Consider the following 12,806-nt stretch of genomic DNA (forward strand, 5'->3'; position numbering starts at 1 on the left):
TTGTGCGAAATGTGAGTGAACATAGCGTGACGTTAAGGCCAAATCGTGTCGTTGCTCAAGCTTGTGCAGCCCAACAGGTTTCCCTGCTAGCACCTGCTCAATTACAGTTGTTCCCAAGTCAAACGAAACAAGAGCGAGACCTTGAATAAACCTTTGGGGGTTAAAAAAAACAAAAAACAAGACTCGCAGCGTTAACTGACGCCGACAATATAGTTGGCCGCACCTATAGCCGACTGCAAGGACGATTAACGTGACATTCTGAGGTTGACAAACTTGGGTACAAAAGGCGTGGTCACCGCCGTCCTGCGCATCCAGCTTCACAACTGCAAGAGTAGTAACATCACGTACGCCTATCTTTTGAGACTGCAAAAGCTCCCTGGGTTGTTGAAAGTGTTCACTTGTTCTGCTTGTTGTGTCCATATGAAGATGGCACATACCCTTTGTTGGATCTTCCTCCTGTGCATCCACTGCCGACTCTGGACCGGAGCCGTAAATTCAGATTTCTGTAAACGGAGACACTGGCCGGTTGCCTGTTCACGTATTTGGGAGAAGCTGTCCCAAAAACCCCAATCATTCACTCGATTTTTCAGTTTTTTCTTGGGGAAAAAAAAATCATGGCAATTTATGAATGTTAATTCACTCATTTTTGCTATTTGGCTATTAAAAGTGTGAATAATTCATGCTCACTATATGAGATTATGAAAATTGTCATGATAAGATGTACGTGGGAGAGGGTGGACCCAAAGGCGGGGAGAAACAGCAGGGAGACAGAAATGGAGAGCTATGTGAGGAACTTTCTTAAAACATGTAGACACAGGCGAGTGGATGAGGACTGGACATGACTTGACTGGACAGGACGTGAGAAGACTGGTTGCCATGACTGGATGTGACGGGAGAAGATGAGAGAAGGCTGGTCGCCAGGACAGGACAGGACGAGAGGAGGGTGGCTTGACAGGACAGGACAAGAGGAGGGTTGCTTGACAGGTGGCTTCATTAAAATGTCTATGAACATTTGTTAAAATTACTGCAAATAGTGAAAAGCTGTGAATACTTTTTTTTTGCATTTATGATTGTCAATTACACTGTGGAACAATTTTTTTTGTAATTCTGTTGAGTTTGATCTGTATACTGGTTGAAACTAAAATAGTCCTGCTGGTTCCAAAATTGCACCCAGTTTTTTTTCTTCCTAGCACTGCATTGTTTTTTTTCTCCACAGGCAGCTTAGCCTGACACTCTATACTGTTCGCTAGTCTCTCCAGCACAAATAATGTTTAAAGCAAGATATAATTTACTTCCACTGAATACTCAACAGTTGTTTAAGAACCATAATGAGTGTTACGATCTATGCAGACATTGACTTCAAAGAACCTAGGCTTGGTACAAGGAAAAGTTTTTGTTTAAAAGTATGCGGGGTGAGGCTACTGAAGAGATTTATTGGGGAGTTGAAACGTACAAATATGAGACAGTTTAAAATACTGTATAAAAATAGGATTTTCAAACAATATGAGGATGAGGGAGGATTGGTCAATTAGTAGGTGTGTTGGGACAATTGTCTTATTTATTTTTGGTGACTACTTCTTGGTTTGTTTGTTTTTTCTCTCCTTGTTTTGGTTAGTTTGACTATTTGCTTTTATTTTTACGTTTGTATTGTACGGAAAAGGATTAAAGCCAGTGAAGAGAGAAAAAAAGTTTGGTAGGTTAAGAAAATGGATGGATGGATTCTGACTTTATTCTAAGAATTCTGACTTTAAAGTGAGAATTCTGACTTTAATCTCAGGATTCAAATCAAAAGCCAAATTCCACTGATGAGCTACAGAAAGCTTGTTATAAGAATAGCTGATTCCAATTGGCATCAACTCCCATCCACCTTATTCCTTCACCCCATGAGCCTTTGCATGAATAAGCAAAGTGTGCATTACGTTTGCGCATGCGTGAAAGTCAAGTTAAAAAAAAAGTGTGGCAATAAATAACGACTCCGGAGTGAACAAGGCAGCTGCCTTATTTCACGAATCCGATCAATGGCATCATTAATCAATTGTGCAAATGATGACATTACAGTCGATGAGCGATTTTACATAAAATCCGTCCGATCACAATCAAGTTGATCAGATTTGCCTAACGTCTCGAGAAAACATCTAAATCCCGCTTCCATCTAATGTAGCAGGCGAGGAGAATGACATAAAAAAAAGGCCAGCGGCAACATAGTTTAACCATTTGCGCATTGTCTGAAGACTGAGTTCACTTGTCCCCTGAGTCTTTGTGTTTTCCGCTCTCCTGCAAGCCGACTTTTACGATGAATCAGAAAACTGCCAAATCCAAATAGCAGGATACACGTTATCAGAATTCCAGAAACGTAGATGTCAGAATCATAGTCATAGTCACATATTTGACTTATTCTGCTGATTAGTACAACCGTCAACATGACAACAAGTTCCCATAAAACAAACAAATAGCAAAATTCTTACCGAAAGTCTCTTGCCGGAAGTTGGACGCATGATTGTTTCTCCATGACAGCCCTCAGGTAGTGGTCAGGGTCAGCCACCACAAGTACTTGTGAATAGCGTTCTGAAACCGCATCTTAACAATGTGCCTTTTTTCTTCTTCTCCTCCTCCTCCTCCTCAGTGGTCGAAGGGTACCATTCATGCAAAAGGTTGGTAGCCAAATGATAGTTTTTCAAAGTGTTGGAATTTATTTCTATATTAATATAAACTCAAGTTAATAATCTGACTCCAATTTTTGACCTTACCAAACTATCACCCATCCAACAATAGCATGCTCGTTCTGCAATAGAAAGGTATCAGGAAGCCGGCATTTTCACACACGAGTGGATTTATTCCTAACACTCAAATCTAATACAAACAGCTGGGGTCCCGGGTCCCTATCAATACAATTCTATACGTCTCTGTCTCAAGCAGCCGACGTAGTCCCATCCGAGTTGCCCCAGTGAATAGTTATACTACACAGTATTTAAATGACACAGAAACAAAGGCATCCTGACATTATTCTATTGGCTACGTGTTTTCTGCAGTTTAACTTTAGCTTGCTTTTCATTGGCCGATCTTCATCCGCAGCGTCACTGGGTGGCTTCTCCTGTTTTGTACTTTTCCGCCCTGGTGTAAAACAAATGTGGTTTACAACCTACTCTGACCTTATCGCGGCTCTGCATCTCCCCCTGCAATTAGCATCCTTTGTTCTGCAACATTCCATTCCTGCAACCCCCATTCACACAAACTCTTACTTTCCTTTATTCCCTCTCATGACCTCAGACGACTGAGGTCATCACTCGAATACCTTGTTTTTTATTGTTAAACATGAGCTAAAAATCAATAAACAACTAAAAATTAGTAAAAAAATTTCATTCTAGTAGAAAATCAGTCTAAACTTTCATTCTAGTAGAAAATCAGTATAAAATTTCATTCTCTCTCATGGCCTCAGATCCCTGAGGCCACCTTCGCATACTCACATCCCGGACTCCCAGAGGGCCACAGCTGTCTCCGCTTCCTGGGGGTCCTTCTGAGGGATCATCATATACTGACCACCCGGCGGTAGTGGCCCCAACGTGCGTTCAATTGTCTTAACAGTCAATGATCTGATACATGGAATACAGCAACATCTGCATAACACCATAATAGCAGCAAACATCGCGATAGACCTCAATGCTGATGCCATCAAGCTTTTATATTTGCCAAAGACGTTTAACCAGTCAGAGTACCAACTGGTGTCCACGCCTGAATGCTCTTTCATTTTATTACTTAGCGTGCGCAGACCCTCCAATGCCTTAGTAAGGCGACCATCAGGAGATGTATTGTTGGGGATCAGAGTACAACACTGCTCCCCAAAAATACCACACACTCCTCCTCTTTCAGCTAACACCATATCTAAACTCATTCTATTTTGGAATGCCATAAGAGACGTGGCTGCTAATTGCTCGTGCACTGCCTGGAGTGCCGAGGTGGTAAAGTTCGCCAATCGTTGGACATTATAGTGGACATAATTAATCCGGTCCACATTTTTGTTTACTGTAATAAACAGAAAAATACTCTCCCATCCTGCCGCCACTTGATCCACCAATTTGTATTCATCAGGGACCCCTCTCGGAACTCCAATTGCATCTATGTATGTGGGGTCTCCTGCATTCAACCATTCTTGCATGTCCCTTTTCTTCCTCCCAAGGAAGGGGATTCTTCCCCACTGTCTAACTCCTTCCCAATTTATCCTAGCCATGTCTAATGCTGTCACACTAATTGGCATGATCAGCGTTACTAGGGCGCACTTACCTGAGGCATTGGGGGAAAGCCTATCGTACAACACTCTCTCTCCACACCACAGCCAAACATCAGCCCGAGCGAGAGGTATTCCTGCTGGCAAAGACACATTTTCATTACACCATGACTCCTGGATATTTCCAATCCCCGGGCCACTCCCATGTAACTTTAGGCAGGTAAAATTTTGCTAACAAATCAAGCCATTGTTGAGTCCAGTTGAAAATTGTCACCCAAGTGTTCACCTGTGTCGGTTGTTCACACTTCAGATTTAACAGTAGTTGTTGTGTCTGTGTCAGCGTCTTACCACCATCTTGCTCTGCTTCATACCATACCGTTCCATTACAGGAATGATACACCATCACTCGTTCTCCTTTCGTTCCATCACTTCTGTCATCCCGCACCATATGCTCAAACGCTAACATAGTCCACACAAACCACAAGCCTGCAAACAAAATAGTCAATAAAGTTAAACATTTGCATCGTCGTCGTTTTTGTTCAGACACTTCCGAGTCCGATTTTGATCCAATTCTCGCCATCCTCACATTCCCTCTCTTGACCTGCCCGTCCGGGCAGTCAATCTTTAAGCTCACCATTGGCAGGCACAAAGTCTGGGGCCGGGCGCAATTGTGAGTAATGGTACCACTTTTGTCCTTTAGTTTCAATTCTCATAATCGCTTGCACCTCATTTGTGAGGCCGTTCAGCATCGCCGTCCTGAACATCATCTCAGCTTCAGGGTAGCTGCCTGGGTGTTTACCTGTGGTCTCAATCCACAGCTCTAATGCCTGAGCATAATGTTGCTCTTTGTCGTACATCAAATTTCTGTATTTTTAACGCTGGTTTCTTATTATAGCAGTGTAAATCATTTAAAAACAACATCATCTTAACTCAGAACTATTCATGTCCGGCCGGGCCATGAACAGTCTGAGAAGAGATTTATACTTATACCTTAAATAAACACTGCAGTTCATTTTTAACAACTTGTCTCATGAAAAAATGTCACCCAGGTGTGTCAATGTTCCTTCCACACCTAAATGGCATATTCCATGGGCTCTAAAAATTATACTTTTCAATCGTTTCTGAGATGGAACATACTCACCGTATTTCTGCTATAAGGGTCGTCTTTTGTCATCTTTGTAGAACTTACTTTTCCTCCAAGTCAAATCCTCCCCGTTCTTGCTCCATTCTTCGCCTGTAAATTCCTCACACCAAACTTCATTCTCACATCAGACAGACCAATCATTCTCACATCAGACTTCCTTTTGATACAGAGACAGACCAGTCATTCTCACATCAGACTTCCTTTTCAACCATACACAGACAGACCAGTCATTCCCCCATCTGATAAAGATCAATTTTGATCATTTCAGACCTGAATGTGAAAACTGCAGCCGCTTCCAAATTGCTGCTTCAAAGAGGAAAAAAAAACCAGACACCTTGTGTCCTGTAGATTAGAAAAAACAACCAAATTGTGACAATTTGGCCAACACCAGAACTATAAAAAGATCTCCAGCTGAGCTAGCCATGAGCCATCAAAACAAAAGCCTTTGAGGCAAGAGTTTGTAATGTAAATTTGAATCCTGTTCAGGTAACTTAAAGTGAGAAAAACAACTCAAGCAGATGTAAATTAAGATACTGCAGCGGAGGACTTTTAGGGTCAGGAAGAGAAGAAAATCTTTTTTTTTTTTTTTTTTAAACAACCCCATTAATCTATTGCAGGTCACAAATCTTCCAAATATCTGCCATCTCAACTAGTAAAAGAAACGAGTTATAATCAGAAAAACAAAACAAAATCCCTACTTTAAACCAACCCAAAAAGTATTCTTAAAATGCTAACTAACCTCACCTCTTCTACAGAGTAGTGGGGGCTTGTAAAAACACAGCAGGCAACTTTGCAGATCATGACCCAATTAAAAATCAGTGTTGCGACCTAAATCAAAAATTAAAAATTTAACCAGCAAATTCGCCGTAAGTGTTCCATATCTGAGTCCACTCTGAGAAGCCAAAGTTATAAAAGAGAAATGGGAAAAAAAATAGAAGGCCAAATTCAACAAGCATCAAACAACGGAAAATATAGTATTTAAAGATTAGAATAAATTTCATACTTCCCTAATTCACATAAGCTGTTCTCAATTTCCGAAACTGCGTTGCTATAGATCACATCTCCTTTCTGACATAGTACAGAGTGCAAATGTCTACAACCAGAATACAACATACGACCTCAGGCACCAAACTCAGATGATTCCAAAACTTTGAGTCCACAACTGTAGTTCATATTCCTTCCTGTCCTTGTCGATAGCAGTTTATGCAGGGCATAGTTCAAAGCGGGCACTGGGCTTTGTGTACTGGAGTTCTCAGGAAAAGTTCATCATGGCAGAATCGATGATAATCCTGTCTGCTCACAAAGTTGCTGGACATTATGCTCAAACAATGCATAAGAGTCATTGAACAGTCACAGGACGAGCGGATTTACAGTGTACCATCCTTTTCGCAGTCCGTGTGGTCACTTCCCCCCCGAAAGTGACCATTGTTCAGTTCGCCGTCCACTCTGAACATCAAGCATAGCAGGAGAATGCTGTTCATTCCATTTCCAGCACTTTTTGGTTGAGTCACCCAAGTGAAACACCTTTCAGTCAAAGATTGAACCTGCCTGAAACATTTATACACTCGGAACAGACAAAGGGAGATGAGATCATAGCAAGAGAACACTGCTTGTTGTCATAGCAAGAGAACACTGCTTGTTGTCATTCAATTTCCAAGAAAAAATAAAATAAAAAATTCCCCCAAAATATTTTGTTTTTCAAACCCCTAATTTATTCATTTTGTGGTTTTATTTGAATTTGATCACTACACTATAGCAAGTAGTAGTACTATATTTACGCATATGTCTACCATAGACATCTTCATTACGTGTTACCTCAAATTTAAGAAACATGTGATAGCTGTCAGTCACCCTGGCCACTTGGATGGAAGTCCTTTCCAGACTTCTAGAATGGGACTCAGATAAAGACAAAGGTTAAATCATTTTCACACCTACGAATAAGTTATCAGAGATGCAGGGGAAATATAAAAATCAAAAATGAAAAGTCTATTTCAATTAAAATTTGGTTTTATTACTTATTCAACTATATTACACAGATCTGATTTTAAAAATAATATGATAGTGGCCTGTAGTTAACACCTAGACCTCTATATCCTTCCGCATAACAGGAACAATTTGATTTTAACAGACTAGCATTAGAAGACCCCTGCTATTCACACACACAACAGACTACAAGACTCCCAAATGGAGACAATGGGAGAGAGGACTAAACTTATCACACCCCCTGTCCTTTTTATTTAGTTTAATTTAATTTTAACAGACAAAAGTACAAATCACCACCTTCTTAAAACAGCAGCTCACGGCCCCCATCCTTTCAAAATATGCAGATTTCCTGCTTACCATTCTTTTCACCCTTTTTTTTTCACACACTTAAAAATCACTGTCTTAAACAAACTTACACTTCCATTCACTTAACTTCTGCACTTTTCTCATCTCCACAAAGGCAGTGAGGAGAAACAGACCAAATGGCCATTTTGATTTCTAAAATCTCGCTAGAACATCACACAACACACCTTTCCCATAATTAAAAATTGTTGGCATCACATCCACTGGGGAGGGAAAGGCCGCCCTCAGTTCCCGAAACAACACCTCCGCGATCTCCGCCAGGGGCGTTTCTCTCCCCAGCTGGCGGGTGCCAGCTGCCCCTTCAATATTCTGTAATTGAATCAGTGAACATGATCCCAAAATAGCTTATCTAAAATCCCCCAATGCTACTCCCTGTCCTGACATGGCAGCTAAAAATTTAGTAATCCAGGCTCGTGCCCCTTTATGCAGGGGGGGCAATTTTTCCACCAATGCAGCCACATCCCGCAGCATCAAAGGCTCATAGTGACGGCCAGCATGAGTCACCACTAAGGGTGCCATTGTTTGAGGCTGCTCCTGCTGTGCCATTATTCTCCCTTTACTCCGCGTGTGATAGCCTCGCTCCCCCCTTGACCTGCTCTCCTCACTATCGCCCCTCCTCTCTTCCTCACTCAGCGCTCTGAGCATCTGCCGCTGCTCACGTAACATCACCTCATCTTCCTCATCACTCTCCACTTCCTTCACTTCCTTCTCAAGTTTATTACGCTGTCGCCATCCGACTTGGCTCTGTTCCTCCTTCATATCTCGAATATTTGCCAACATTCTGCTTTCCTTTTTCTGTAACTGCCATGTCCCATGTTCCAGGTTCTCCGCGAAACAATTCATCCTTCTTTTATTTCAGAAACAACTTCTGACACCGTTCTTTTTCCTTCTTAATTTTCTTACTTTCTAGTCCACTAATCAACTGTGATTCCAGCTTAGCGTAATGACCATTAATCTCCGACCAGACTTCAGGGGACCCGAGACCCTTATCACACTTTCTCTTATCTGCCATCCTTAAATCCACTCGCGCGTGTCCTAATCACTTCTCTTGCAGTCCAATTTTAATTTTTACATTCACACCGCTTCCACACTGATACGTAAATCCCAGATTTTAAACCGTATCGATACGTAAATCCCAGATTTTAAACCGTATCTAACCACGAATAGTTCCAAACTATTCTAGTAGGTAAATCCCAGATTTTAAACCCTACTAACGTCCACACTGTTACACTTTTACGCCATTCCGCTCCTCCTTCCTCTTATAATTTAGCGTTGCCAATGTGCAGAATTTGAAAAGGAATCTGCTTACCTTATTTGACTGTGGGCCCAAGAGAAAAGACGGTCGGAGGTATGGCTTCTTTATCAGGTCGTCACCTGGTGTGGACGTGGATCCCAGATCCCCGAGTCCCAGACTCTTGTGGTTTTTCTCCAAGTCCCGGACTTCTTTTTACCTCTCTTGCATCACGTCGGGGTCACCATAAATTGTTGGAATTTATTTCTATATTAATATAAACTCAAGTTAATAATCTGACTCCAATTTTTGACCTTACCAAACTATCACCCATCCAACAATAGCATGCTCGTTCTGCAATAGAAAGGTATCAGGAAGCCGGCATTTTCACACACGAGTGGATTTATTCCTAACACTCAAATCTAATACAAACAGCTGGGGTCCCGGGTCCCTATCAATACAATTCTATACGTCTCTGTCTCAAGCAGCCGACGTAGTCCCATCCGAGTTGCCCCAGTGAATAGTTATACTACACAGTATTTAAATGACACAGAAACAAAGGCATCCTGACATTATTCTATTGGCTACGTGTTTTCTGCAGTTTAACTTTAGCTTGCTTTTCATTGGCCGATCTTCATCCGCAGCGTCACTGGGTGGCTTCTCCTGTTTTGTACTTTTCCGCCCCGGTGTAAAACAAATGTGGTTTACAACCTACTCTGACCTTATCGCGGCTCTGCATCTCCCCCTGCAATTAGCATCCTTTGTTCTGCAACATTCCATTCCGGCAACCCCCATTCACACAAACTCTTACATTCCTTTAAAAGCAAAGAAGGAATTGTTGTTGGTCCAACAGTCAATTGTGTTGCAGACAAAAGCTGCCCTCAAGGTTGGACTCGGTTGAACTGTCGCTGTTTCATCTACCAAGACAACCAGAGGGCCTTCACCGATGCTGAGGTTGGGACAGTGGCGATTCCACCACATCTGGCGATTGAAAACTTGAGAGTCTGAATACAAAACATCTTGTCGACAGCCATGTCTAGGCCACTTTTTCACTCCGCCTTTCTCCCATCAGAGTGTCTGCAACATTCTCGGTGGGAATCTGGCGTCCTTCCACAATTTCTTGGAAGCCTTTTCCATTGTTGGGCTGCTTTATGACTCTGGCTATGATGTCACCGAGAACATCTGGACTGGACTTCATGATGCAATTGAGGTGAAACGCTGACCAGTACTCAAAAACTTGATACACGATACTTGACAGAAGGTACTCAATACACGATATGCAGTATTTGGTACTGAGTAAACAATACTCAATAACCTATAGGACTATAATAATAATATATATAATAATAATGATGCATCAAATATATATGTGCATGTGTGTGTATATACCGTATATATATATATATATATATATATATATATATATATATATATATATATATATATATATATATATATATATATATTTATATATATATATATATATATTATTGCTGTCAAAGTTGAAGCGTTAACTAATTAATTAATCTGAAAAAATTATCCCATTAATCATGTATTAACACAAATAAATCACTTTTAATTTTGACCGCAGATGATCCTTTAGCCGACAGTGTATCGTTCCTTTAAAGGTAGCACGGGTTGTGTTTGAGCAATAAACATAACTACATGCATTAAAGTAAAGCATTTAATAAATGTTTGCGTATGACATTCAGAATATTTGTTTGTTGTGTCAAACTATTGGGGTAATTTTTTTTCAATTTTAAATTATGCAAGTAATTAACTGATTAGAAAAACAGAAGGATGAGTGTGTGCAGTGGATCAAAGAATATTGAAGACATCCTCATTAAATGTAGAAAAAAATAACACATAACAGGTGCTCCTTAAATTTGGCGGGCAATTTTTTTGATAAAAAGCCTTTTTAATTAAGCGATTGATAAAAATTCTAAGATGTGATTAATCTGATTTGAAAATGTAATCGTTTGACAGCTCTAATATATATATATATATATATATATATATATATATATATATATATATATATACATATATATATATATATATATTAGAGCTTTCAAACAATGACAGTAGTAGTAATAGTTTCATTAGTTTTTGTGAACTCGAATAACCGTGCTCATGAACCATTGACAAGAGTCCCAAAATGTGACTTTGTGTTCCAGGACGATGACTTCATCTGGACTGATGGTAGTCAAGTAGACTTAGCATTCCTTCAATCTAATTTTAATTTTCAGCCCGATGGCAATGGGGACTGTGTCTTTTTCTCGGGAATGGGTGAGTGAAGATGCACGATTGAAGTTAGCTGAGGATCGGTCGCTGTGGTATTTCAACATGTTTTTCTTCCAAACTTAGGGTTGACAGATGGTTCCTGCACAGACGAATTTGGGTATGTTTGCAGCAGAGATTTGCTGCACAGCTAGTGAGTGCGCCGCTGCTCGAGAGTCTGAAGATTTTTAAATAATAAAAACTAAATCCTCATAAAAAAAAACCTGTTTGAATATTTCTCAGTGTCAACAATAACGATGGACATAAACGATAATTTTGATCTGTAGAAATACAGTGTGGTTGACCTGTGTTTTGTATGGGAACGTGGGTCCCACAGACCCTGAACACCATACAAGGGTTAAAAAAAAAACCTTATTAAAAAAACAACAACTCTTTGTGCAGGTTCTAGATAAAATCCTTGAAACAAAAGGGTTCTCACAATAACTTAGTGTGCTAATTCTCGATGAAATATAAAAGGGTTCTTTGTGGAACTCGTGAAGGTTCTGGATGAAACCCTTGTAATATAAAAGGGCTCTCAGTGGAACTTTTTATGAAGGTTCTCTATGAAACCCTTGAAATATAAAAGAGTTCTCAGTGGAACTTTTTATGAATGTTCTCTATGAAATCCTTGAAATATAAAAGGGTTCTCAGTGAAACTTTCTTTGAAGGTTCCAGATGAAACCCTTGAAATCCAAAAGGGTTCTCAGTGAAACTTGCTGTGAAGGTTTTGGATGAAACCCTTGAAACATCACAGGGTTCTCACTGGAACTCTTGTGTGAGATCTAGACGAAACCCTTAAAGGGTTCTTTGTTGAACCTCTCATACAGGGTTCTGGGTGGAACCTTTCACAGATGGTTCTGGGTATTACCCATTATGTTCTCGGTAGAACCCTTTGGAAGGGTTCCAGGTGGAACCTTCATAAACAGTTCTAACAGGAACCCAAAAAGGGTTCTCCTATAAGGACAAGCTGGGGAACCTAAAAAGGTTCCAACAAGCAGTTTTACTTCTAAAATTATACGGTGCTATTTCCTTTCAATCCCTTTTTCATTCGCGACTGCAGAAGACACAGTTCTCACAACTGAGTCGCTTTCTTCACAAAAAAACATAGCTAGAAGAATTGAGGACGATCAACAATGTCCGTCCTGCTTGGACGTCTTTAAAGATCCTGTCATTCTGCCGTGTAGTCACAGCTTCTGTCGCGTGTGTACACTCAACCACACACAAAAAAAAGAAAAGAAAAGAGAGCAATGATGATGACATGTCAAATCGGTAAAATTACAGAATGAACAATACTGAGCTCTCCAGAAAAAAAAATAAAAATTTAAATTAAAAAAAATAATAATTAAAATACAGAGTGAATGTAGAAGAAATACATTTGAGAGAAAATATGTGTATATTATTTTTTCTTTAAGTGCAAATGAAGCAATAAATCACATTCAACAAAAACAATCTCACCTCACCACACGCAAAAATATATTTTTTTAAATCACCAAAGAGAATATTTTGAAACAATGATGACACCAGGCCACGAATGACTCAATTAAATTTGCCCTAAATTTCAATACCTTATTTTTTATTCAACT

General features: G+C 40.1%; 1 protein-coding gene and 1 pseudogene across 1 annotated transcript; one reads left to right on the top strand and one right to left on the bottom strand.

The window, feature by feature from the left end:
• The window catches only part of LOC144038807 (E3 ubiquitin-protein ligase TRIM39-like), a 107,495-nt pseudogene that overhangs the window by 60,907 nt on the left and 33,782 nt on the right, over positions 1 to 12,806 (bottom strand).
• Positions 341 to 11,402, top strand: LOC144038732 (galactose-specific lectin nattectin-like). The gene is made up of 6 exons (XM_077551438.1): positions 341 to 489; positions 2,624 to 2,651; positions 9,812 to 9,897; positions 10,016 to 10,153; positions 11,121 to 11,232; positions 11,311 to 11,402. The coding sequence occupies exons 1-6, from the start codon at positions 421 to 423 to the stop codon at positions 11,376 to 11,378; spliced, it is 501 nt and encodes a 166-aa protein (XP_077407564.1). The 5' UTR covers positions 341 to 420; the 3' UTR covers positions 11,379 to 11,402.

The sequence above is a fragment of the Vanacampus margaritifer genome, chromosome 18, assembly GCF_051991255.1.
Source record: "Vanacampus margaritifer isolate UIUO_Vmar chromosome 18, RoL_Vmar_1.0, whole genome shotgun sequence".
NCBI lineage: Eukaryota > Metazoa > Chordata > Actinopteri > Syngnathiformes > Syngnathidae > Vanacampus > Vanacampus margaritifer.

Bases quoted from the DNA above. Each gene is read 5' to 3' on its own strand.
- LOC144038732 (XM_077551438.1), top strand. From the start codon at position 421: ATGAAGATGGCACATACCCTTTGTTGGATCTTCCTCCTGTGCATCCAC. The intron at 490-2,623 runs GTAAATTCAGAT...CCTCCTCCTCAG, and splicing joins GCCGACTCTGGACCGGAGCC to TGGTCGAAGGGTACCATTCA. The intron at 2,652-9,811 runs GTTGGTAGCCAA...ATTGTGTTGCAG, and splicing joins GGGTACCATTCATGCAAAAG to ACAAAAGCTGCCCTCAAGGT.